This window comes from Gekko japonicus, unplaced genomic scaffold (assembly GCF_001447785.1).
Source record: "Gekko japonicus isolate JY-2015 unplaced genomic scaffold, Gekko_japonicus_V1.1 scaffold299, whole genome shotgun sequence".
Lineage (NCBI taxonomy): Eukaryota > Metazoa > Chordata > Lepidosauria > Squamata > Gekkonidae > Gekko > Gekko japonicus.
In genome coordinates this window covers 1,202,348-1,229,776 of record NW_015170896.1, presented here as the reverse complement: position 1 = coordinate 1,229,776, position 27,429 = coordinate 1,202,348, and the positions used below count along the sequence as shown (strand labels likewise).

At 51.7% G+C, this 27,429-nt stretch overlaps 1 protein-coding gene across 1 annotated transcript in view; it reads right to left on the bottom strand.

The window, feature by feature from the left end:
- Positions 1-27,429, bottom strand: part of PLEKHA4 (pleckstrin homology domain containing A4) — a 41,460-nt gene that overhangs the window by 1,538 nt on the left and 12,493 nt on the right. Inside the window, exons 6-20 of the mRNA XM_015418525.1 lie at positions 21,823-21,938; positions 20,590-20,653; positions 19,339-19,367; positions 19,009-19,108; positions 18,398-18,466; positions 17,222-17,302; positions 13,367-13,516; positions 12,750-12,848; positions 10,319-10,421; positions 8,304-8,386; positions 7,062-7,211; positions 5,576-5,711; positions 2,904-2,959; positions 2,445-2,606; positions 1,674-1,836 (exon numbers count right to left, since the gene is read on the bottom strand). Coding sequence (XP_015274011.1) covers positions 1,674-1,836; positions 2,445-2,606; positions 2,904-2,959; positions 5,576-5,711; positions 7,062-7,211; positions 8,304-8,386; positions 10,319-10,421; positions 12,750-12,848; positions 13,367-13,516; positions 17,222-17,302; positions 18,398-18,466; positions 19,009-19,108; positions 19,339-19,367; positions 20,590-20,653; positions 21,823-21,938 — 1,561 coding nt within the window. The remainder of the gene's footprint in view (positions 1-1,673; positions 1,837-2,444; positions 2,607-2,903; positions 2,960-5,575; positions 5,712-7,061; positions 7,212-8,303; positions 8,387-10,318; positions 10,422-12,749; positions 12,849-13,366; positions 13,517-17,221; positions 17,303-18,397; positions 18,467-19,008; positions 19,109-19,338; positions 19,368-20,589; positions 20,654-21,822; positions 21,939-27,429) is intronic.

Sequence of the window (27,429 nt, the reverse complement as noted above, 5' to 3'; positions counted from 1 at the left end):
TGGTGGAGAGACAGATGTCCATATCTCTCCCCCCCCCCCAGCACTGTAGTCCCAATCCACATCAGGCCCCTGTGGCACTTGGGGAATTGGTTCCCAGCCGCTGAAACATGACTGATAAGTTGCTAACCTCCAGGTGAGGCCTGGAGATCTCCTGGAATTAACAGCTGATCTGCCGACGGCAGAGATCAGTTCCCCTGGAGGAAACGGCAGCTTCAGGAGGCGGGCTCCATGACATCCCATTCCCATGGAGCCTCCTCTTCAAACTCCACCCTCCCCAGGCACCGCCCCCAGATCTCCAGGAGTTTCCCGAGCCAGAGGTGGCAGACCTTCCCGACTGATGACGGTGACTGCAGGCCTGACGGCAGAGATCAACTCAAACTCCACCCTTTCCGGCTGGCTCCTGATTTGGCCGCACCCAGCAGGAACTCATTGGCATAATAGGCCACACCCAACAGCAGGAACTCATTCTGATTGGCTACATTAGGGGTGTGTGGCCTAACATGCAAAGGAGTTCCTGCTCCAAAAAAAGCCCTGGGTTTTGACAACAAACAAGGTAAACAGAATAACAAGCAAAAGGTGGGTGTGGCTGGATGAGCGCACTTCTGGTAACATGGGGGTGCATCCTAATGTGCTAATGAGCTGTGCTGGCAGGGGTGTGGCCTAATATGCCAATGAGCTGTGCATAACCTCCCTGTGGTTTTAATTGATAGATCCAAATTATTCTTTCCATGGTACAATCCCATTTTCTGGATGACCACACTTCTGGTAACATGGGGGTGCATCCTAATGTGCTAATGAGCTGTGCTGGCAGGGGTGTGGCCTAATATGCTGAGTTTCTGGTGTTGGGTGTGGCCTATTATGCTAATGAATTCTTGCTGGGCTTTTTCTACAAAAAGAGCCCTGACGGTGGGGGTTCAGAACCCACCCGTCCAATTCCGGAAAAGAACACCATAAGAACATCAGAGGAGCCCTGCTGGGTCAGACCAGTGAGGGTCCGTCTAGGCCAGCATCCTGTCTCACACAGTGGCCATCCAGTTCGTACAGCAGGACAACAACAGGGCCAAGTGGCCGAGGCCTTCCCCTGAGGTTGCCCCCTGGCTTTGGGATTCAGAGGCTGAGTGCCTCTGAATGGGGAGGTTCCCCTCAGTCACCATGGCTAATGGCCACTGACAGACCTGTCCTCCATGATCCTCCAACATCTCATCTCGTTTGGCTCAATTAAATGGTTTAATGTGAAGGAAGCGTTCAGTTTCCGGTGGTGAGACATCCTTCTTAGGAACATAAGAGACGCCAATGTTGGATCAGGCCAATGGCCCATCCAGTCCAACACTCGGTCACACAGTGGCCGAAAAATACCAGGTGCCATCAGGAGGTCCAGCAGTGAGGCCAGGACAATAGAAGCCCTCCCACTGTTGCCCCCCCCCCCAGCACCAAGAATACAGAGCATCCCTTGCCCCAGACCGAGAGTTCCTATCTATACCTTGTGGCTGATTGCCACTGATGGACCTCTGCTCCTCTTGGGAGGCCTTTCAGATCGGACTCCCTCTGCCCAGCTATACCTCAGCTCCCACCCCCTTGAGTCCGCGTGCACACCCGAGAACCCTGGTACCCCAGGTGCCCGGCCCTCCCCATTTGGAGATCCCCCCCCATGTCCCGCTTGCCTCTCCTCGTACCTGTCATGTGTTTCCCTCGCTGCGAAGCCTCCGCTGCCAACGCGTAGGAAAGCTGGATTACTCTCTGTCGCTCCCACTCGGGGGTTGGGGGGCATCGAGGCTTGGGTCCCACATTTTGAACGCCCTCTTTGGGTGATGACTCAGGGGGGGTATTGGGGAGGGGCTGAAGGAGAGATTAAATCACTTGGAGGGGGGAGGGGGGATGAACGGAGTTCTACCCCTGCACCGCACACCCCTCGTTACAAACCAAGTCGGAGGCTAAGCACTGTCATAAAGATCCTCCCTGTGGTTTTAATGGATAGATCCAAATTATTCTTTCCACGGTACAATCCCATTTTCTGGATAAAACTGCAGGCATCCTGCCTCCCAGACCCTCCTAGGCAGAAACCAGTATTCATCGTCCCTGTGGTCCCACCAACCCCATTCCTGTTTCCGAAGACCCAAGAGTATAAGCTTCTACTTGCCCCATGTTAAATCATGAGCCTTTCCCACCCCCTTTCAGAGAAGAGTCCCATTTCCCAGCCATGACCTGTCCCATTGCGCAGTAGAAGGACCCAGGTGTCCTGCCTTCCCCCCCCCCAGCAGTGTCCACTAGAAACCACTCCCCTCCCAGCCCTCCCAGGTATCCTCCTGGTTCCCCTCCCTCCCTCAGCCCCAACACACGACTCAAGGGCTTGGAGTCCCAATAAAAAACTTGGTAGCGATCCCTCTGCTCTCCTTTGCCTCTCTCCGAAGTCCAGAATCTCCCTCCTTCCAAGGCTCTACACCCACCCGGCTAGACCCACGCTTGAGGGAGTCTCGCCAGTGACTCGGAGGGCTGAGCTGTGTGGCTTCTGATTTCCTTTGAGCTTCTTGGTTCCTTTGCATCCTGTCGAGCTGTTCCTGGGCACTCATGCGGGAACGACGAGGGGCAGTTGTATCGGGGGAGACCACCTAGGAGGATTGGGGAGGAAGAGGTTACTGCCAGTGTCAGTCTCCAGATCCCACTCGCCTGACAGAATTGGTATTTCCTCTTTGTCAACTGCTGTTACACCACTGTTTAGCCATGCTGGCATTCTGCAACAGCTCCCTGCCATCCTCCTCCGGTCCTTGATGCCTTTGTTGGACTCCATTATATTCATTCCAGCTCTATCCCAGGAGTTCCTAAAATCTAGCATTTCCCCCACCTCCAGCCTTCCAAACTTCAGAAGTCTAGACTCTGCTACCCTGATCCTGACAGGCCTCTCATACCTTGGCTCTGCTGCGACTGCCGTCTTCACAGAGTAGGTTGCTGTAGTTTCCACGGTCTGTGCAGAGAGAAAGAGAAAACAAAAACAAGCCCTTCACCAGAGTGTCAATTTTGCTGCGTCTACCAGCTTTTACTTCCACTCTCACAGGGACAAGCCCACAAGTCACCCAGTGGGCCGTGCTCAGACATCCCAGCCTGCGTGGCATCCTGGACTTATAAAGATGCATTCTGAAGGATTGGAGCAGGCTTTTTCCTCATGCGGCTTGAGATGGGCTCCTTCCTGCATCTTCTCCACTCATTTGACAGACATACTAATCAGCAAATCGAAAGCCGTTGTTGGGGTGTGGAGGGGGGGGGCTCTTCGGCTTTGAAACGGAGATGAGCACCGCAACCCTAGAGTCGGATTCGACTGGCTTTCGAGCAAGGGAACCTTTACCTTTAGGAAAAATCCACACCCCTCAGCCTTGCTATGCTCAAGACTGGATCCTGAAGATCCAGAACTTACCTCTGAGGGCTACACAGTTCTTTTACTGGGAGGGAGGGGTGAAGAGAAATTAGCCCCGTGCCTCCCCACTAACAGCAGCACAATGGGGAGTGTTTCCTTCCCTCCCTTTTTTATTACCCTGTAGTCTGAATGGAGTCGTTGGCTTTCATGCTGCCTGTCAATAGACAGAGAGTGAGGGGTGTGCATGGGGGGGGGCAGTTTGGTGTAGTGGTTAAGTGTGCAGACCCTAATCTGGGAGAACCGGGTTTGATTCCCCCCTCCTCCACTTGCAGCTGCTGGATGACCTTGGGCAAGCCGTAGTTCTGATAAGGGCTGTTCCTGAAAGAGCAGTTCTCAAAAGAGCTCTCTCAGCCCCACCTACTTCACAGGGTGTCTGTTGTGGGGAGGGGAAGGGAAAGCAGATTGTAAGCCACTCTGAGACTCCTTTGGGTAGTGAAGGGCGGGGTATAAATCCAATCTCTTCTTCGTCATCTTCTTCTGATATTTTTCCTGCACCCCTGGGGTTTTCTTCTGGCTCCATTTTGGTGTCTTAGTAATCAACATAGGTCCATCCACTCTAATATGAAAGACAACAAGCTGGGGCCCCATAAGGAAGTGTTCATGGGAGGGGATGATTTCTAGATTTACCTTCCATCCCGCCCACCCCCACTCAAATCTGCCTCTCCGAAATTATATAGGCATTCAGGGACCGCTGTCCCCTCCTCTTTTCCCCTCCTTTAATTGTTTCTCAGCTGCTCTCAGCAGTCTCTGCCTCCTGAGACATGCTCAGTCTTTATTGGACTGGAAGGGTTTTTTGGGGGGAGGGAGGGTGAGTTAGTTTACAAAGGATTTGGTGTAGTGGTTAGGAGCGTGGACTCTAATCTGGAGAACCGGGTTTGATTCCCCATGCCTCCATATGCAGCTGCTGGTACGACCTTGGGTCAGTTACAAGTTCTTTCAGAGCCGTTCTCTCAAGAGCAGTCCTGGAAAGAGCTCTCTCAGCCTCACCTACCTCACAGGGTGTCTGTTGTGGGGAGGGGAAGGGAAAAGAGATTGTAAACCACTCTGAGATTCTGAGTGAAGGGTGGGATACAAATCCAATCTCTTCTTCTTCTTCTATCTCAAGAGGCCTCGGAGTACGTCTAACCCCTTGCTTTGCCTGACTGTGGCTCCACTCTGCTGCTTCCAAGAGGGGCCTGACCCACCCACTTCACTATTTGATACAGCAACGATCATAATTCCATTAATTCAATAAAATAGGCTGTATAAACATAGGGCTGATGGTCCAGATGAGGCCGGTGCCAAAAATAACAACCCTACGCCCAGGGGTCATTTCGTAGAAAAAGAGGTGCAGGAACTCATTAGCATAACTTATTTGCATATGCCACACCCCCTGACATCACCAGAAGTGTGTCAGAAGGCAACACCCACCGCTCAGGCTCCACTGGACTGTTTTGGATTGCTAGCTATTGGGGGGGGGGGGAGAACGTGCAGTTCTGTCCTCACAGAGGAGGGAGAGCTTGTGCCTGATTAAAACTTGGTCTTAAAGGTGCCACTGGACTGTTTGGGGCCGGGGTGGGTGGGTGGGGGTCTCTGCAGCTTACCTGTCTGCTTCTTGCTCTGACTGAGGGCTGCTGGGAGCAGGGGGTGGGGCTTGTTGCATGTGCCCGCCCCCTGGGCTCTTTACTGCCGGAGCTCCGCTCCTATGCGCTCCTGAAGGAAATGACCCCTGCCTGCGCCTCTTTTTCTCTCCCGTAGCCATGTTTAGACAAGCAAAGCGCCCAGTATGATGTTATGGTGTTGTAAGAGCTTCCTTCTCCCAGCAGGGGAGACAAAAGAGGAGGAGATACAGGGCCTCATGGTGGCCATGTGCCAGCATCAGCACATCCGTTATTTGTTAGTATAAAGCAGAAGTGCAGTTGGTAATATTTCCCTCCTGTTGTCTTCTTCAAAAAGCTCCCAAATTGCTGATGCCCATCACTCCTGCATTTCTTCTTTACCTGAAGGACTCAGATCATCCCTCTGTGGTCACTAGGGCCAGTCTACACATTTCAAGGTCCTTGTATTTGTTGGGCGGTTTTCCCACTAACAAACAAGGATTTTTGTAACGTGCAGATCTCGGCCCTAAAACAGCCCCGTGAACCCAGACTTAAATTCGGCCCAAAGGGTATGTTTTCTGATCTTACCCACCTGAACCTTCTGCTTCCCTCACGGGAATACTTTTCTCAATGATCAGGGGTTCACCGGAGGAATCGATCAGACACCGCCGGATCCCATCGGAATGCCGTGGTGCCCCCTGCTGCCCTCTGCTGGAAGAAGATGGATTCTGAGAGGAAAGAACACAGATTCGTCAGTGTGGGGGACCATGGGGCTGGGGCATTGCTAAGGGCCAAAGCGTATATTTTGATTTGTCACCGGGGGGGGGGGGTCTCCCTTCCTGGGTTGCTGGGTGATGCACTGATTGCTTATTTATATATTTAATTCCATTTTGATCCTGCCCACCCCACAAGCAGGCTCAGGGCAGGTTACAAGTCACACAGATAACAGTATAATTCAGGTAATTTATTAAAATCTATTAAAACAACAAGAATTCAGAGTCAGAGTGGATTCGCCTCGACAGTGATGCTCAGTTTGGTTTCTTGATGTGTAAAGGTAAAGGTAAAGGTTCCCTTGCTCGAAAGCCAGTCGAATCCGACTCTAGGGTTGCGGTGCTCATCTCCGTTTCAAAGCCGAAGAGCCAGCGCTGTCCGAAGACGTTTCCGTGGTCATGTGGCCGGCATGACTAAACACCAAGGTGCACGGAACGCTGTTACCTTCCCACTGAAGTGGTACCTATTTATCTACTTGCAATGTCTTGCTTTCGAACTGCTAGGTTGGCAGGAGCTGGAACTAGAGACAGGAGCTCACTCCGTCATGCGGCACACTCGGGTCTCGAACTGGCTGAACTACCGACCTTCCACAGCCTGCAGTTCAGCATCTTAACCTGGTAGGGCCCCCCACCCCCACCCCCAGACTTACTGTGGCCATACTTAGGGTTTCGGCATAGGTCTCTGCACCATGCACTGTGTAAGCCGCTCAGAGCCCTTCGGGGGTGAGCGGGGTACAAATTGAAAGTATAAATAAATAAATAAATAAACCACTTGAGCCACCGCAGCTGTGTACAGGATGGCTATTTATTTTTTTTAGCCTTCTCCACCTCGGTATGCTGCTACGCTATACCAGCTGACTACAAAGAAGGCCTGTATCCTGTTGAGTGGGTGAGATGGATGACCGAAGAATGCCATTCAGAGATGCCTGAATGTAGTAAGGTTGAAAGTTTCCGGATAGCTAGGTTTTAGGTATTAATAGTGAGGTCTATTTGTTTTCTATTTTTGCCTGTGACCGAGTGGTTTATGCTTTGCAGCACTCCTTAAGTTAATAAATTTGATTTATCTTTCAAGCCGTGTTTGGAACTACTGACTCGGACGTAAGTGCAACCCGGAACGAACCCTGAGAGTGGAAAGCCGAGACCTTGAAAAAGCAGAGCTTTCGCCCTCACAAAATAAAAAGGGAGTGCATCCTGTTAGCCTGACTCTTGGAGTGCCTGTTCTCAGCACCCACAGGAGGAGGCTTGGGACCTCTTATCCTTTCAGGAACCAACAGAGACGCTTTAACACACACACACACACACACTTACAGGCTGTTGTCCCGCACTGGGACTGTCCTGCTGCCTGCTTTCTGATTGGCCCACGGTCCTGCCAGGCTCCTGCGTGACTGACACATGGCTAGATGCGGCTTCATGGTAGCAAAGGGAGGGCCCCGGAGAAGGAGCAGTTTCGGATTCCTTCTGGTTTCCCAGCAAGAGAAAGAATACGATTAATGATGTACCTGCGGGTTGTTTGGTAAAGAAAAGGCTCAAAGCAGCATCCAAATGGATGGAGGTGGGGGGAAAATCCTTGTTCCTTTTGTGGAATGTAGGAAAACGATGCTCCGGCACGTATAAATGTAACAATCCCACCAACCAGTGGGTCATACTAAGGGTCTAACTAACCCAGTATCGTGTTTCCAACCATGGCCAGGCTTATATATCCAAGTTGCCCATCCTCAGGCCATCAAAGTGAATGCTCCCTCTGAGCTGTGGAGTCCTGTGAGCAGAAACTCTACTTTGTGAGCTCCTGGCATTAAAGTGGTGAGCGAGCGATTTGGCTACTGCATGAATGAGTTTGCTCTGGAGCCCTCCTTCCTGAGCTAGGACAAAATTGTGTGAGCCGGAGGCTAAAAAACTGTGAGCTAGCTCACACTAACTCAGCTTAGAGGGAACACTGGCGATGATTCCCTCTAAGCTGTGGAGTCTTGTGAGCAAAAACTCTACTTTGTGAGCTACTGGCATTACAGTTGTGAGCGGGTGATTTGGCTACTGCATAAATTAGTTTGCTCGGGATCCATCCTTCCTGAGCCAAGGCAAAATTGTGTGAGCCGGACGCTAAAAAACTGTGAGCTAGCTCACACCAACTCAGCTTAGAGGGCACACTGGCGATGACCACCCCTTTGTTTCTCCCAGCCATCTGGGATTTAAAGATCTACTAGCTGTGGGCATGAAGGTTCCATTTATCCATTAGGGGACTAGCAGAAAGACCTGTTCTCCTTGATGGACCCACCCCTCCTCCATTCATTGGCCCAGCCCCCTTTTAAAGCCATGTAAAGCCACTGGCCATTCTGAAGCAGAAAGTCCGGCAACGTGATTGCGTGCTGGGCACAGAAGCAAGGGCAGAGGTCAGCCTCCACAGGACAAGGAACAGAAGAGAGGAGACACTAAATGAAGCACAGATGGAGAGACGGGCACGGCTTAAGGCCTAATGCTTCCGCTTAACCGGGCCGTGCTTTGGAGACCAGGGCGATTACGTAGCCCTTTCCCATTAATTTAGAAACCAGCCAATACCTCTTCTCCAGAGCAGGGCAGCATGGGACTGTGGTTCACTCCCAGGTGAGAATCCAGAGTCGGAGTTGAGGCTGGAGACGCCCCTGCAGTGGGGAAAGCAAAAGGCATTCGTCAGGGCTTCTAAGCCAGTCGCTGCAAAAGATTCCCCCCCCCGCCCCCCGCTCAATGGAACCTCCGAGTTCAGAGGCAGTCTGCCATGCGGAGTACTGCCAGGAGGCGCTCTGACCGCAGCAGCTGGCCTTGCACTTCAGTGGCTCTTAGTGGGCTGGCTGACATTCCTGGTGCCCAGAGAGACAAGACACCTCCTCAGGGGAGCAGTGGACAGAAGGCTTTAGAGGGCTTGCTGGAGGGAGGGGATTTGAGTGATGGCATTTGGGCTCCTTCTTGGCCTTTCACTGCCTACCAATGTTGGCACCTCCCCTGACTCCCAACAAGAAAGAATGAACTGTGGACATGAACACCTGTGACCTGCAGGGAGGAAGGGGACGCCGTGGCTTCCACTGGTGCCTCCTCAACACAAAGGCAGGAGGCTGTTTTTAGCCTAGGGCTGCCAAGTGGGTAAACCCCCGCTTCAGAGGACCGATTTCCGCCGCCGCGGAATTGGGCCGCGGGGGGAACTCCGCCCCCCCAAAGCGCAGCGTGGCTGCGTCATTGGAGGTGACGCAGCCACGTCAATCACGTTGGGGGCGTGGCCCCAATCGTCGGAGGGAAAATCGACGTCGCGCGTCACTTCCGGTGATGTGCTGGCGGCGCGCGCGCATCGTGAACGGCTCCCAGAGCACGGCAAGGCTCCCCCACCGGTAAGGAAATGGACTTGGCAACCCTATTTTAGCCTGCCCAGTCTTTTTCACCAGAAATAAATGGCTCACAAATGTGAGCCCCCCCCCCAAAGAGCAATGTCAGGTGACATCACCCAGAAGTGATGTGGGCACATTGGTAACATCAGGAGGGGTGACACTCTGGTTTGGGGGCAAAATTCTATGGTTTGAGGCCAATTTTACCATAGAGTTTTGCCCAAGAACCAGAGCGTCACCACTGACATGCCTATGTCACTTCCGGGTGATGTCGGCACGTCGGTGGTGAAGCTTCTGGCTCCTGGAGCACCCCCCCACCGATGTCTTGAAGGGACCTGGCAACTCTGTGTCTGGGTGAGTATGTGTGGCAGGGCCTCACTACTCTGGAAACAGCCAAGAGCCTTATGTTGACGACCTCCCGAAGGGTCTCCATGAAACGGAATCGCCCCCCTTCCGGCATTAGTATAAACAGCCCCGTCTGCCTTCCCCGTTCCGGCACTGCCTCACTTCCGCCGCGCAGCGAGAACCGCTAGTAAGGATAGAGCATCTAACCCAGCCGGTTCCTATAACCCGCAACTCTGATCCTACACATACACACACGGTTTCCCCTTCCCGTTTAGCAGAACACACACACCCCTTCCTTGTCACTTGCAGCAGATTCCCCCCTCCCTCAAGCCTAGGTCTATCTCCTCCAGTATCCAGGAGACCCAAGTTTGGATTCTCACTCTTGTTGCATTCCGGCCTCTCTTGCTCTCGGCTTCCCCTCCCTGACAGGGCTGTGGCTGTGAGGATAAAATGGAGGAGGGGGGGACCAGTGCCATGAGCTGCTTTGGGGCCCCCATTGGGGGCAACAGCAGGATACAAATATCCAGGGCTTTTTTTGGTAGAAAAAGCCCAGCAGAGACTCATTAGCATAATAAGCCACAGCCAACAGCAGAAACTCATTAACACATTAGGCCACACCCCATGCCTTCCCTTGGCTTGCCTGGGTGCCCCGCAGACCTTGAACAGGCCGGGGAAGGCATGGGGAGGCATTTAAATCCTTCCAGGGGGCCCCTCACCCACCCGCCTTGGAGTCGCTGGGGGGATTATGCACGCCACGCACGCAGAGGTTTTGGCTGTAGTGGGCGTGGCCAACTCTGAAGCCAGCCGGAACTCCGTTCCTATGCGTTCCTGCCCAAAAATAGCCCTGCAAATATCTTAAATAAATTAAACATGTACCTGTTCTTCTGCTTTCCGTGGTGGGATAGTTTGCCAGACTGGCCTTCAGACCAGCCAGGATGTCATGGATTCTCCACAAATCTTGCTGAGCAGACGCTTGGTCCTTAAAAGAAGAAGAAAAAGAGTTGGTTTTATACACCACTCTTCACTACCCGAAGGAGTGTCAGAATTGCTTACGATTTCCTTCCCTTCCTCTTCCTACAACAGATACCCTGTGAGGTAGGTGGGGCTGAGAGAGTTCTGAGAGAACTGTGACTGACCCAAGGTCACCCAGCTGGCTTCCTGTGGAGGACTGGGTTCCCTTCCTCTCCCCACAACAGACACCCTGTGAGGGAGGTGGGTCTGAGAGAGTTCTGAGAGACTGTGACTGACCGAAGGTCACCCATCTGGCTGCATGTGGAGGCATGGGGAATCAAACCTGGTTTGCCAGATTAGAGTCTGCCGTTCTTAACCGCTACACCAAGAAGATTGGATCAGATCAATGGAACCAGTCTGGTCCAGCACCGGATCTCTGCCCCCCAACCCACAGATCACAGCCATGGGTTCCATCCCGATTGGCAACAATGCTCCCTCTAAGCTGTTGAGTCTTGTGAGCAAAAATTAAACTTTGTGCGCTACCGGCATTAAAGTTGCGAGTGAGCGATTCAGCTACCGCATAAATTACTCTGCTCTGGAGCCCTCCTTCCTGAGCTAAAATGAAACAGTGTGAGCTGGAGGCTAAAAAAACTGTGAGCTAGCTCGCACTAACTCAGCTTAGAGGGAACACTGATTGGCACATAAAACAAATTGTCCCGCAATTTTCTGCAGCAGGCAATTCGCTCTGTGAATTATTTCAAGGCCTGTGCATATATCCTGTGAGACTGAAATTTCGTTGTGCAAAATTCGGTAATCGACTATGGACTTCAGATTCGTTCTAGTATTCATTTATTTGAAAAGTTTCTAGTTCTCATGATTATGAAGAATTACCAATATCATAAAAGGAGAATGGGAAGACTTCCATGGATCAAGCTGGGGAGGGGCGGCTTCAGTGCTCTTTCTATGGTTCCTTCCCACATCCTCCCAAGTTAAGCGGGAATGGCAGGGCTATTTTGGGGCAGGAACGCACAGGAACGGAGTTCCAGCTGGCTTCAGAGTTGGCCACGCCCACTACAGCCAAAACCTCTGTGTGTGTTACAGAGGGAAGGCCTGGAGAGCGACCCCCCCCCCGGTGACTCCAAGGCGGGCGGGCCGGGGGGGCCCTGGAAGGATCAGGGAGGCATTTAAATGCCTCCCCATGCATTACCCTGCCTGTCCAAGGGCCAGCTTGCCCGGGCAAGTCAAGGGAAGGCATGGGGTGTGGCCTAATATGCTAATGAGCTGTGCTGTCAGGGGTGTGGCTTAATATGCTAATAGGTTTCTGCTGTTGGGTGTGGCCTATTGTGCTAATGAGTTTCCTGCTGAGGTTTTTCTTAAAAAAAAAGCCCTGGGGAACGGAATCCACCGGGATTATTTTATACCCTGGTGAGCTGCTGTCAGCCAATGCAGACAAGACTCAGCTGCGTGGTTTGGTGGTATATTACAAAACGGGAAAAGGAGAGGCAGATGGCTCAATGAGAGAGCAGATGCTTCTCCTCAGATTCAATCCCGGTCATCTCCACTTAAAAGGAGCTCTTTAGGATCTCTTAGCAGGAGTTAAGAAGGAACTTTCTTGGCCTGATTCGAGTCTGATGGCACCTTAGAGACCAACAGGATCTTTGGGGCATCAGCTTCATCAGACAAAGGGAGCTTTGACTCTCGAAAGCTTAAACCGCAAAAGACTTGTTGGTCTTCCACTGCAGGCCAGCATGGCTACCCTCCGGAATTTTCTTTGCCTGAGACCCAGGAGAGCGACTGTCCACCAGAGCAGACAAGGAGGAGTCAAAGGGACCCAGAGACACCCTGACCTGGATAGCTCAGGCAAGCCGGATCTCATCAGATCTCAGAAGCTAAGCAGGGTCGACCCTGGCAAGTACTTGGATGGGAGACCTCCAAGGAATACCAGCAGTTGGGAGGCGGGGGCAGGCTTTATTCAGCCACCTCTCTGAATATCCTCCAGGCCTCCAGTAGGGGTCAGTCACCAGAGGTCGCCATGACTTCCAGGTGCATGTGCACGCACGCAGTCACACGCACGCACATATGAAAAATACCAACAAAAAAAAGGGACAAAGAGTCTGATTTGGTGTAAAGGCAGCTTTGTACGTTTAATGGTGCCAAAAAAAATGGGTATCAAAGCGGAATAATTTCCACAGAATAAACAAACAGAAGAGCTGCTTCATCAGCATCATGCTTTCTGATCGTGACATTTAGAGTAGTTTCATTTTTCGGTGTGAAACTTCCGCAGCCCAAATTCTGTCCTGGCCCTCAAAAGATGGTAGACCAAAGTATTGGGGGGGGGGGCAAATGAAGCACTTACCTGGGGGTGCCCCACATTCCGGATGTGCTCCAAGGAGCCCTTCAGCAACTGCAGCTCGCTTTCCAAGCCTGAATAATCCTCCCAAGCTCGGTCACTGTCCTGAATGGGAAAAGAAGATCCCCAGAGACTTATTCAGAGATTCCTCCTCAGGTACTAACAACTAACAAACAGCATGCTGAGTGAACATGCTATGTGAGGAGATCCACACAACTTACCTAACTATGAAAACCCTGGCGAGCCCACGGATTTCCTACATCAGTTATCGGTGGCTTAAAATGGGGGTGGGGGGGAGAACCGTTATACAATTCCCCTGATTGGTTGCTTGGGAGAGATTTCCTTTCACCCTAGGTGACCAAGCAAGTCTCTGTTTACAAGCCAGCCGTTTTGTTGTTGTTGTTTTTTTGGGGGGGTCTCCAATCCAGCTAGCTGTGGGAAAGAGACCAAGCTCTTCCTACAGGGATACATTCGGCAGGCTGTAGGATGAAGTCAGCTGTTTGTAACAAGACCTTTTGCCCAGACCTCAATTACCATGTGGGCAGTGATGGCTGTTTACTCAGGGACTCCTTGCCTACTTCTCCTTGGCAGCTGCCTGCCTGGCGGGGTGGAGCGGCGCTTACCAGTGCCAGATCACACAGGCGCGCTCGGACTTGCACCAGGTCATCCTGCAGCTGCCGCCGCTGGCAGCAGATTTTCTCCATCGTTGCATCCTGGCCTTTGAACTCCTCAAGCTGCAGGCGCGTCACCTCCAAGGCCTTTTCAAGCCGTTCCTGTAGAGGTGGATTTAAGGCGGAGATCAATCCCAGGTACCCCCTGCGATTGGGCTCAGAGCAACCTCACAACTTTAATGCCAGTAGCTCACGGAGTAGAATTGTTGCTCACAAGATGGTTTGAAAGATCATCCCCAGGGGGAGGCCATATAGTCCCTGCTGGATGGCCCAGGCTAGCCCCGTCTTGTCAAATTTTGGAGGCTAAGCAGGGCCAACCCTGGTTTAGTGGTTGGATGGGAGACCACCAAGGACGTCCAGGGTTGCTAGGACAGGCAGGCAATTACAAGCCACCTCTGAACGTCTCTTGCCTTGAAAACCCTACAGAGTCACGGTAAGTGAGCTGCGGCTTGACGGCACTTTCCCACCACCAAGAATCAGCAGCCTAATCTAAATCTACAGGAAGCACTATCCGCGCCGAGCTCTACGCAAATCCCGGGGAAGAACGGTGGTCTCATAAGCACTCGAGACCCCAAACCCCTCCCTCAATGCCCACAACGGGGCTGGAGGAATCCGGAAGAGAAGGGATTGGGGGAATGGACTGGCACGGACCGCGTTCAAATGCTGAATAAGGGGGGGAGGACCTGGTTGAAAGAGCGAGACAGGTGGCGGGTCCCAGCCTTACCCCTGAGATGTGCAGATGCCGGGAACGACAGTGTTGGCCCCGTCGTACAGACAGGAAGTGGGAACTCCCTTACACGCCCAGCTCCAGGACAGAAGCACTGGGTATACACTACAGGAAGGCGGGACTAAAGAGGGGGAAGCACCACGAGATAGGAGATCACGGTGATGGACAGGTGGAATAGCCTATAGGTTTATTAATCACAAAAAGGGGTGGCACTAAGGGGAGAGGAGGGGATATAAAAGAGAGGAAGCTGAAGAGTGCCGGGGAGGAATTCAGAACCGATCTCCCAGCCAACACAGAGAGAGAAGGCAAAGACGGTCGGTCTGAGGAGGCTGTCTGGGGTGTGACGCAACCCCCAGCACTTCCAAATCTGAGGCGCTTGTTTCCTCTATAGAATGTCAACACGGCTACTGGGTTTTCAGAACCTGGGGACGACCCAGAGCGTGACAAGCACCTTTCAGAAATTTCAATTGGTTGTTCGTAACATGTTTTAGAAGACCACAGCCTTGTACCACTATCTGTTCATTCTCATTCAAACTATTTATCCTTCTTCATCAGTTTGCTTTTTTCTCTTCGAATCTCTGACCTCTCTCATCATTCATTATGTGCTACTGCTAATTTGGCTGATTTATGACAGGACACACCCAGGGGTCATTTGGGGGGAGGGACGCGGGGGACGCCATCCCCCCGGGTGAGGTGCGGGAGGGCGGGGCCTGGAGCTCCCTGCTGGTGCCCGCTGGAGGTCCCCGCCGGCTGTGGGGAGGACACACTTCCGGTGATGTCAGGGGGTGTGGCATATGCTAATGAGTTATGCTAATGAGTCCCCCTAGCTCTTTTTCTACGAAATGACCCCTGCTCACACCTAACCTTTCCACCCGGCCTCCTCTCTTTTCCCCTTCACACTGAGAATTTACACTTGAATGACTCATGGCGGAATTCTCTGCCTCGCTTCTCTCCATAAGAAGAATTCCCAGTGTGACTTTCCTTCACAGATCTACCTGAAGAAGTCAGCTCTGACTCACAAAAGCTGATATTGAAATAAATGTTGTTAGTCTTTAAGTTTGGTGTAGTCAGGGGTCATTTCGTAGAAAAAGAGCTAGGGGGGAACTGCGATCCCCTGCAATCCCCCCCGAAATGACCCCTGGGTGTAGTGGTTAAGTGTGTGGACTCTAATCTGGGAGAACGGGTTTTGATTCTCCACTCTTCCACTTGCACTTGCTGGATGACCTTGGGCAAGCTGTAGTTCTGTCAGAGCTGTCCTTGAAAGGGCAGTTTTGGAAAGAGCTCTCTCAGCCCCACCTACCTCACAGGGTGTCTGTTGTGGGGAGGGGAAGGGATAGGAGTTTGTAAGCTGCTCTAAGACTCTGAGTGAAGGGCGGGGGATGAATCCAATCTCTTCTTCTTCTCTTCTAAGTTACAACTAGATTTTTCTAGTTTGCTACATCAGACGAACACGGCTAACCCCTTGCCAAAACTGCAGTTGTAGCCAACATAAATCAAGCTTGGCCTATAGGGTTGCCAGCAATGCTCCCTGTAAGCTGTGGGGTCTTGTGAGCAAAAACTGCACTTTGTGAGCTCCTGCCATTAAAGTTGTGAGCGAGCCATTCGGCTCCTGCATAATTTAGTATGCTCTGGAGCCATCCTTCCTGAGCAAAGACAAAAATGTGTGAGCTGGAGGCTAAAAAACTGTGAGCTAGCTCACACTCACTCGGCTTAGAGGGAATACTGGTTGCCAGCTCCCGGGACCCAGTGGGGGTTCCCCCACTTTGAGGCCTTCAAGCCGCCACCGGCCAGCTGACCCAGAGACACCCCACCTCCAGACAGGGACTTCACCCGGTGACATTCTGGTTTTGGGCAAGCTCTGTGGTTTTGAAGGCAAAAAACCCAGAGCATTGTACACGACGTTGCTGGTGCAATGATGTCACTTCCAGGCAGGGCTCTACTGGTAGCAGGAGCTCCTTTGCATATTAGGCCACACACCCCTAGTGTAGCCAATCCTCCAAGAGCTTACAGAGCTCTTCTTACTGGGGCTACTGTAAGCTCTTGGAGGATTGGCTACACGAGGGGTGTGTGGCCTAATATGCAAAGGAGCTCCTGCTACCAGTAGAGCCTGATGTCATCACATCAGGGACATCATGCACGATGTCCCACCGGCCCCTGGAATGTCCCCCAAATCCCCCCGCCACGACAGCAAGGGGACCTGGCAACCCTACTGGCCTATGTTTGTACTATCTCCCCCTTCCCGCCTTCCAGTTGTTTGGGTACGGCTGCCAACTCCAGATTGGGGAGTTCCTGGAGATTTGGGGGCAGAGCCTGGGGAGGCTACTCCACAGGGATGTGACCCCCCCTGAAGCTGCCATTTTCTCCAGCAGTCCTGCTCTCTGCAGTCTTGAGATCAGTTGTCATTCTAGGAGATCTCCGGGCCCCAACTGGAGGTCGGCAATGCTAGTTTATAGCCTTAAACAGAAGTGCATCTATCCAATGGATGTACAATCTGGTGCACCTGGAGATGTGAGCTCTGTCTCAGGAAAGATCAGGGGTCATTTCCTGCAGGAGCACACAGGACCGGAGCTCCGGTAGTAAAGAGCCAAGCGAAGATCCGGCAGTAAAGAGCCCAGGGGGCGGGCACATGCAAGAAGCCCCGCCCCCTGCTCCCAGCAGCCCTCAGTCAGAGCAGCCAGGAAAGCTTCAGAGCCCCCTGGTCCAAAACAGTCCAGTGGCACCTTTAAGACCGAGTTTTGTTCAGGCACAAGCTCTCCCTCCTCTGCAAGGACCGATCTGCACGTCCGTCCCCCCCCCAAATAGCTAGCAATCCAAAACAGTCCAGTGGAGCCTGAGCAGTGGGCGTTGCCTTCTGACACGCTCCCGGTGATGTCAGGGGGTGTGGCATATGCAAATAAGTTATGCTAATGAGCTCCTACACCTCTTTTTCTACGAAATGACCCCTGCGAAAGATGATGCTGAAAAGAACCTGGTTCACCTTTACAGCCCCATGAGGTTTCTGTTTAATAAACCGGGAGGTTAAGTTTCCTTGGGGGAAAGAGAGGAGCGGGAGGGGGGAAGAGGAAGGGGCAACAAATTACCTTTTCAGTCCGGAACTGGCTTATCTCCTCTTCCAGGCCACGGAGAATTTTGTCTTGGCCGCACAGTTTTGTCAAGAGAGCCTAGAAGCAGAGTGGGTGTGTGAGCAGAGCACTTTGAACACTCATGTAGGGCTACGATCATTTTAACTGCTCAATTTCTTTATGAACTATCGTAATAATAGATAGTACAGCAGAGCCAAGTCGTCTTCCCTGGCAGATCCTTCTTCCTACCTCCTGCCTCTCATTCATTAAACAACCACACATCCCCAGAGACCTGGCTTGGTGTAGTGGTTAGGAGCACGGACTCTGATCTGGGAGAACTGGGTTTGGATCCCCACTCCTCCACATGCAGCTGCTAGTGTGACCTCGGGTCAGTGTCAGCTATGCTTCCATGGGGGGTTGGGGAGTTCTTTCTGTGTCTGACTAATTGCTATTGCATTCCTATCTCTGCTGTTCTGCCTTGGCCGAAAGGCTTATCTCTACAGATGGGCAGGAGGAGGTTGTATTGTCTGGAAGTCTCCTATGTACCGTGAGAAACTACTGCCTCTCAGCTTTCGCCACCTAACGGTTTCCTAGCTGGTCCCGCGCGCGGGAGGGTATCTAATTGGCCCATGCCATGGGGGGGTGCATACGAATGCCCTATATCCTATTATGCTCAATGGGTTGCCGCCATTCTTAACAGTGCCTGTGTTACCGCATCTATAGCTTTGCCATAAAAGTATAACCGTTCCTGAATGCGTGTACTTCATTGTAAGCTGTGGGTTCTGACAGTCAGTTACAAGTTCTTTCAGAGCTGTTTTCTCACGATTTCTCGAAAGAGCCCACTGGAGCTAGTGGGCATCTAACCTGGCCTCCAGCATCCAGTAATCAAATGTCTATTTTCATGGGGGAACAGAGGCAGTCCCCCTGAGGTCACTAGCCAATCCCACTCTCTGTGAAACCTGGGTGACTCCCAGATCACAGTCCAACAATCGAACCACTACACTCTGCTGGCTCTCGGTACCACACGTGGTTCTATAGGAGCCATGGAAATGAGGATGGGTCTGCCACTTCTTTATTATTGTTATTGGTTTCGCTGGCTGATTTCGGCAGGTCCAACTACTCTTGAAGGTACACGAACAGGCCGGGCTCTCCCTCCATCCCTCCAATGAGCAAACAGCAGCACAAGACACTTACGTCAGTGTCACTTTCGAATTGCTGCCCGCCAGCACCACGGATGCTCCTCTCCCGCACCAGACTTCGGTACTAGAAAAACAGGAAAGGGGGTGATATAAACATGGAACTAATACAAGGAGGAACAATCCCCCAAATTGTCTGTTAGGGGAGATTCCGTATCCCTGCAGTGTCAAATACCGAGCAACCTACACATTTGGAAAAGATGAAGGGAACTGTTTCGGCATCCCTGCAGGTGGAAGAGAGCACGTGCTCCTCCCGTGTCTTTTTCTAAACAAACCCCCTGACAACTCCCTGCGAGTAGAAATCCAGCATTTTAGGCAACCGGATAAGCTACAGCTCCTTTGCCTAAGATACTAGTTTCTCATGGGCAGGGGAAGCATTCAAAGATGCAATGACCAGGGGTCATTTCCTGTGGGAGCGCACAGGAGCGGAGCACCGGCAGTAAGGAGCCCAGGGGACGGGCACATGCAACAAGCCCCACCCCCTGCTCCCAGCAGCCCTCAGTTGGGCCATGAGGAGCAAGAAGCAGCCGGATAAGTTGTTTTTTAGACCAGGTGACAGCCCTGACCCAGGATCTGAAAGTCAGGAGGTTCAGGCACAAAATCACATACCGTGGTCCTTTTCCCAGGGTTGGACCGGTTGGGCATGGGGGGCAGGGGCGGCAGATGGAGGTAACTGGATGAAGCAGAGTGGGGCCCCGTGAGGGCAGATCTTCACATTTCCCCCCCCCCCAATAGCTAGCAATCCAAAACAGTCCAGTGGAGCCTGAGTGGTGGGTGGTGCCTTCTGACACACTTCCGGTGATGTCAGGGGCAGTGGCATATGCAAATAAGTTATGCTAATGAGCTATGCTAATGAGCTCCTGCGCCTCTTTTTCTACAAAATGACCCCTGGCAATGACCATTTGCAGTCCAAAGCAGCGCGGTTCCAAATGACCTCACGTCAAAGCCAACCAGTAACTTGAGTTGAGCTGCAGGAGAGGAGGCAAAGCATCATGACTACGAGCCGGACAGTTCAAATTTTGCCACAGCCAGAGGCAAGCTACAGTTTTCTCCAGCTCCGCCTCCTGCCGTATTGTATTCATCATAACGACACATCTCACAGGGAGCCCTGAGGGCAAACTGATGGTGGAAGTGTTTCTGTCTAAACAGAGAGGCAGATGACCCTTGCTCATGAATGCCACGATCTCTTTTTGTAGCAGGAACTCCTTTGCATATTAGGCCACACACCCCTAATGTAGCCAATCCTCCAATTGCAATAAAACCTTAGGAAAACAAGGTGATCTATCCCATTATTGTGCTGTAATAATGCATTTCGCCATCACCATTTTCCACAGTATATATTACCAGCCGTTTTCCCCTTATGTATATAAAACTTTTCCTCTTATGTATAAGGGTTTTTATGCTGCAGGATATTAAATTTTATGCCTGGTTTTTGTGCGCGTGTTTGGGCTTTGCTTACAGCACCTGTTCTTTTGCTTGTGTTTCAGTACATGTTGAGTGAAGCCAGGGGAATCTGGGTTATCCTTTGGGATCTGTTGCTAACAGACTGAGATCTGTTCTCTTAGAACTTTTATTTTCCTAGCAGTTGAAAATACTCACTTTAATTTTTTTAATGTCCAAACTCATATATAAAGGCCAGCATGTCCTGACCTGGATAGCCCAGGCAAGCCCGATCTCGTCAGATCTCGGAAGCTAAGCAGCGTCGACTCTGGCAAGTACTTGGATGGGAGACCTTGAAATACCTGAGGCGGGAGGACAGGGGCAGGCTTTATTCAGCCACCTCTCTGAATGTCCCCCAGGCCCCCAGTAGGGGTCAGTCACCAGAGGTCGCCATGACTTCCAGGTGCATGTGCACGCACGCACTCACACACACACACACAAGCACATGTGAAAAATACAAAAAAACCCAAAAACCCAAAAGTAGCACAACAGAAGCTAGCAAACACTGTCTTTTCTGCTGCACTCTCTGAAGATTGCACCTAGAGTAAGACATGGGTGTCTCATTAAAAACCAAAGTCCCCCCCCCAAAAAAAGAAAACATTACACTTGCAGACTGGATGGATTCATTACCTGAATAACCCTCCAACTATTCATCAGGGGTTTTGGGGGGGGGTTGTTTGTTTTTTAGACCAGGTGACAGCCCTGACCCAGGATCTGAAAGTCAGGAGGTTCAGGCACAAAATCACATACCGTGGTCCTTTTCCCAGGGTTGGACCGGTTGGGCATGGGGGGCAGGGGCGGCAGATGGAGGTAACTGGATGAAGCAGAGTGGGGGGAGATCTGCAGGGAAAGGGAAGACAGTGTTAAGTAGTGTGGCCACAGGGCAGGGCTGTGTGTGTGCAGCACGATTCCACAGGATTGCAGAAAATCTGCAGTATATGGTATCGGTCACACGATGCTGCTCTCTGGAAAATCTCAGTTTCGACCCGTATGGTTGCAAAGAAGCCAGAAGAGTGGCTGGGGAAAGTTTCTAGTGTTCGGGGGACAGAGCTTCAGTGCTACAGCTTTTCCCCTTCTCACGGCCTGCGAAACCAGAACAAGACAGAACAGCAAAATAAATGTCACAAACAATGCTCATTTGCTGGGTTGGCGCAAGTCAAGTCACAGAACTGGTCTCTTCTCGGCCCAGAACTTCTTTTAAAGTCACTTTTTAAAACCCAGCTTTTCCCCATCAAGGACTCAGGTCTTTAAATATTTTTTAACGTGCGGAGTACACATAGTCCTGGACATAAGCAAGGAGGCAGACCTTCGAGCCAACGTACAGAATGCTCTGGAAGGCTAGAAACGCAGTGCAAAGCAGAGTTACACCCTTTCGAAGCCTTGTCTTGGCCGCACAGTTTTGTCAAGAGAGCCTAGAAGCAGAGTGGGTGTGTGAGCAGAGCACTTTGAACACTCATGTAGGGCTACGATCATTTTAACTGCTCAATTTCTTTATGAACTATCGTAATAATAGATAGTACAGCAGAGCCAAGTCGTCTTCCCTGGCAGATCCTTCTTCCTACCTCCTGCCTCTCATTCATTAAACAACCGCAGATCCCCAGAGACCTGCCTTGGTGTAGTGGTTAGGAGCATGGACTCTGATCTGGGAGAACTGGGTTTGAATCCCCACTCCTCCACATGCAGCTGATAGTGTGACCTTGGGTCAGTTACAAGTTTTTTCAGAGCTGTTTTCTCATGAGTTCTCGAAAGAGCTCTCTCAGTCCCACCCACCTCACCGGGTGTCTGTTGTGGGGAGGGGAAGGAGATTGTAAGCTGCTCTGAGACTCCTTCGGGTAGTGAAGGACAGGTTATAAATCCAATTTATTCTTCTTCTCCTTCTTCGTCCCAGTCTCTGCAACTAAGCTGAGCTCCCTTCACCAAAATCTGGGACTTTGTGTAGTCTAGTATGGTATGTACACCCCCCACACACACACACACACTTACTAGTTTCCATAGTCGCACTCAGCAGCAGCTGATTGGTTCATGGCCCGGATCCAGCTATTCATGTCCAACTGAGTTTCAGCACTAAAATAATAAGTTCTCATGCCAGGATGTTCTGCCTGGAAAAGAGGGTGAAGAAATGAGTACCTGCCATGACCTCAATATCCCCAAGAGGGCAGCAGAGATACAACAACGCTGGTCAACAGTGCCTGCGAACAGGAACATTAGCTCTGTTGACAAGTTACAGTGAATGCAGGTACAATCCACATGCATTTGATTTGTCTTTGTATGAGCCCTGCATAATCCTCATGTTACATTCAGCACAAGTACAGCTAAACATGTGACCCAACCCCCACATTTACACAGGTGGTGGCCCCTGGTTTCATTTGTAGAGTGAAGACATACTGGGTCTTTGTTACAAAGAGATGTACACAGGTCTATGCAGGATGTTCATGCATTCAGTGTAACAAGTGAACAGGGCAGTTCGAGACCCGGGTGCCGCATGACGGAGTGAGCTCCCGTCTCTAGTTCCAGCTCCTGCCAATCTAGCAGTTCGAAAACAAGAAGTTGCAAGTAGATAAATAGGTACCACTTCGGTGGGAAGGTAACAGCGTTGCGTGTGCCTTGGTGTTTAGTCATGCCGGCCACATGACCACGGAAACATCTTCGGACAGCGCTGGCTCTTCCTTCGGCTTTGAAATGGAGATGAGCACCGCAACCCTAGAGTCTGATTCGACTGGCTTTCGAGCAAGGGAACCTTTACCTTTACAGTTTAGTCAACTACAGTTTAGGTAGGGCCTCAGGTTCTATGGGGCCTCTACAAAAAAATAGTGTGTCTGTGTGTGTCTATGTACAAACACACACACACGTCACACAATGGGGCATCTTAAACTTGACAACTTGACATTGTTTAGGGCCTCAGCACGTCTTTATGCAGCAGCATCCAGTTTTCTGATGCGTTATTTTAATGTCATTTGCATTCCTCCTGTCTCTCAGCCAGACCTTGGCTAAACCCAGCTCCACTAAGCTTCAGCAGGGCCACTGCTTTCTATGCCTCCTGACCATTGGCCCTTTTCACATTACTGTTCTAAACGGGATGTTATTCATTGGCCCCGGTCACACGTGCCGCAAAATGCGGGGGGGAGGCGTGGCTATTTGCGGCACCGCAATTAGCCGCGCAATAACACGATCAGACGCCATGGTGGCAACCCACAGTTCCGGCCCTCGACGTGTGCGCTGCAACGAAGACGGCCAGAGGGAAAAGCCGTGCCGGCGCGATCGCACCAAGGGAGTCCGGAGGCAACCCGTGGCAAACCATTTACTATTACCTTCGAGGAGGTATTTTTTAATTGCGCATTTTCGGCAGCATGCCACAGGTTGGCCACGGTGCGCTCTACTTGCTCCTGGAAAATTCGCCATCCAATTGTGGCTCTCCCGCGGCAAATTCGCCATGCGAATGGCTGATTCCGAGTAAAGTGATACAGGGTTGGGAGTTACATACGGCAAATTTCCTTCTGTTAATGAGCCGTCTCTGAAGCTCTGTGGTCATTTCAAACTGTGCCCCTTTTTCCCCTGCCCTTTCCCCCCACGTGATCTTCCTCAGACTTTTTTTAATGTTCTAAGCTGAGCGCTATAGCGCTAAGCCAACATGGCACTTCAACTGAGAAAAAAAAAGCCCAAGGAATGTTGCATGGTGAAAAAGAGCAGGGGGAAAGCGTCATTGTAGGAAGCACTATGGGCATTTTAAACAGCACACCACAGCGATGCAGAAGTGCAATGAAGGGGCTGAAAACGGAAAAGAGCAGTTTCCCCCCAAAAGCAGCTCAATCACGCTGCTAACTCGACGCAAGCGGGTTGTGATGAACAGGTAAATAAAGTCGGCTAGCAGCCGGTTACTAAAATGGGTCTGTCTGAAAAGACAGAAGAAATCCATTAGCAACCAGTTACTAAAACGGAATGCAAAGGCAGCTTGAAAAGGGCCCAGAAGGCAGGGACTGGGCCCAGAGGCGAAAGGGAGATAGCAGAAGCGACGCCTGACCTTGAACACAAAGCGCCGGTTCTTCTTTTCCTTGGAGAATGCTGTGCGAATTTCATAGCTAGGGAGAGGGATGCTGCCCAAGACCATCTCTTCTCGGCTGTCTGGAAGACACAATGTCGCACCCAAAGCATACAGGGATTAACTTGGTGCTCTGCCAGGGCTCGTCTCTGCAGTCTCCTCAGGAAACAAAAGGAGGGGATGGGAGGGACATCTTGATCCTGAATCGGAGGCCAGAACCCAACTATTGAGGGCTCTCTGTCCTCAGACTTCAGGCTACAGCCCTCTTTGACACCCCGTAGGGAAGACGAGCATGGGCAGCAGGAGGCCTGGGGGGGGGGGTACCAACTGGAGAAAAAATGCCCTGTCCCTTTCTTAGAGGATCAACGAGATGTAATTTGCCACGTGAAGGGAGGGAAGGCGGCCTGGTATAGCCCCATCTTGATCTCGTCAGGTCTCAGAAGCCGAGCCGGGTCGGTGCTTGGAGTGGGGAGGCCACCAAGGAAGACTCTGCAGAGGCAGGCCACGGCCAACCTCCTCTGCTTCTCTCTTGCCTTGAAATCCCCCTTGCTGGCTGCAGCTTGACGGCACTTTACACACACGCAGCTACCAGGTGATGGCATTCACCTCCATGCCATGCGGTGGCTCAGCTGCCCCATTTCCACACATTCAGCCTCTATCAAAGGGACAGTTTTTTCTCCTGGACAGGTGGCAGCTCTAACGCTGGCTAGGTCTGCTATAAAGACTAGTGGGCCTGGCCATCTTCCCTGAGCTGCTCAGCACCGACCACTGACCCTGGGCTGAAGGACAGTCACTCCAGCCCTGCTTCCAGGTATGGCTGCCCTTAGCTCTTCCTGCTCCCAAACCCATCAATAAAACTCTCAAAGAGTGAATAGAAGCACACCTGAGTTCAGACGCCCTCTCTTTAGACTCGATGCTTTATCCTGAGGTGTGCCTAAAGAGAATCAGCCCCACGGGACATCTTTTCTCAGGGTCTTCTTCAACACTCCAGGGACAGTTACCCCCCAAAAGCAAGGACCAAAACTGTCCACAGAACAGGGAGGGCTGACCCAGGCATCATTGTTAAACCTGCCACTCACAAACCCTCCCTCTAGGAAGGAAACTAGAGACCTGCGGCCCTTTGAAAACTAGCAAAATGTTATTCATGTCTTATAGTGCATATTTCTGCGAGAAGCCTAAAAAGGAACCACAAGGGGGGGGGAGGAAGCCTAAATTACCTCGATAATAGAAGAGGCAGTAATTCGAAAGGACAAACCAACGCCGTTTCCAGAGCTTAAGACCAGAACTGTCCTGGGGAGATTTTAAAAAAAACACCAAGATTAAAAAGTACGGCAAAAGAGGCCATTACACGGGCAAAGGGACCCAGGAGACCTGGCTCCCAGCCACTGATCTGCTCCTAGACCTCCACAAAAGTCCTCCCTGCCAGTTTTTTACTGGCGTATATCCTGGACAGCCCATGCCAGCCAGATCAGATCTGGATCTCATCCGATCTTGGAAGCCAAGCAGGGTCGGCCCTGGCTAGTATTTGGATGGGAGCCCTCCAAGGAATACCAGGGTCGTGACATGGAGACAGCCTATGGCGAACCACCTCTGAATGTCTCTTGCCTTGAAAACCCTACGGGGTCACCATAAATTAGCTGTGACTTGATGGCAAAACAACAATGACCAACCCAGCTGTTCAGAGACTTCGCAAAGCAGGACTTTTCTCATTCCCCCCTTCTGCTGCAGCCCACTGAATCCCCCATATTTTGTCCCAGGAGGTCACTGGGCCCTCAGGAACAGCACAAGGGGCAAAGTGGAGGTCTGCCGTGGGAAGGGAGTCTTCAGAAGTGTGCTGCTGGATTATGGTTTCCAGCCAACTGCTGGCCACCTCTGGGAGACTCAAGGGGGTGGGGACACGTAAAATGCCATGACTCAGGCAGTGTAACGTCATTTACGGCGCAAACCCAGAATTGCTGTCATTGTGTCAGGGCAGCATTTCCACTGAAACGCGATGACTTCGACTGTGGTGTTTCAGTGGAATCCTAGAGTACCTCAGGAGTGCAATGACATCATTTCCTGGTTCGTGCCACAAGTGACATCGAGGCATCAGAGCAACAGTGATTTTTGCTGCATCTTTCCCCCACCACCCTACCGAGCGGTCCCAAGGGTTGGGGGCGGCCGGGCAGGGGGTGCTGGCAGCCTTAGGCTGGTTTAAGGTTGCCAACTTCAGACTGGGAAAGTCCTGGAGATTTGGGGATGGAGCCTAGGGAGGGATCCCATTGTGGCATAATGCTGTAAGAGTCCACCGTCCAAAGCTGCCATTTCCCCCAGGAACTGATCCCTGCGGTCCGGGGATCAGTTGTAATCCCAGGAGATCTCCAGGTCCCACCTGGAGGTTGGCAACCCTAGCCTGGATACAGGCCATTATCTAGCAATGAAGGCTGAGAACAGCACACCAATGAGCATTGCTGTGCTTTATAAAACGTGCGTCAAAAGCAAACACATCCAGGCAAAACAACCATTTAGCTATGTCTAGCATCCCTTGGCACATTCTTGAGTGCCATAGAGGCCCACAGCCAAACTGGCTGAAACTAAAAGCTGCCTGTCCCCGTCAGTGTTCCCTCTAAGCTGAGTTAGTGTGAGCTAGCTCACAGTTTTTTAGCCTCCAGCTCACAAATCTTTGTCTTAGCTTAGGAAGAATGGCTCCAGAGCAAACTAATTTCTGCAGCAGCCAAATTGCTCGCTCACAAAGTAGAATTTTTGCTCACAAGACTCCAAAGCTTAGAGGAAACATTGGTCCCTGTGGCCTCCCACTGCTGCAAAAACGCCGCAAAGCAACTGTCGGTGCACAAAGACGCATCATCGAAGTCCTGCTCCCCATGAAGGAATCCTTTCCCCCACCCTTGGTGCCTTATCCTACAAGCTAAGGTGCACTCTTCCTTTCTCACCATCACTTACCTTTTTGTGAAGCCATCCCCGCATGATGACCGGCTGGTTGGGGTCTCTCTTGATGGAATCTGACCTCTTTCCAAACGTGTGTACCTTCCGGACAGGCCGGGCTGAGTGTGGCTGTGAGAGGCAAAAGGATAGATGCTGAAAGTTTCTAAAAAATATTGGGAAGTTGTGGATCAATGGGGGTGTCGTCCCTTCTTCCTCTCCCCCTCCACCTGCCATTAGGGTAAGTTTAGATCACAGCTACACAATGGCTGCGGTCACACGGAACATTAGCCACGCAAGAGAGACGGAAGACAGGCGGATTTTCCAGGCGCGATCTCACCGGCACGTCTGGGAAGCGTAGCACTCCCGTGGCACAACCAAGGCTTCCTGCCGAAAACACGCAGCAAAAAACTAGTACCTCGGAGGTACTAGTTTCCGGAAACCGTGGGGCAAGGGCGGGCGTCTGATCGCGTTTCCGGTGGCATCCGGCGCCCGCCCATGTCCCCTTGCGAAAAGGGTTTTTTTTCCCCCAAGTCTCCATGGATGCGCACACGCACCCAACGGAGCATGCGCATTCGTCGTGTACACAAAAAAAGAAAACCAGTTTGCCGCACCGCACGCTTTTTCGTTGCGCG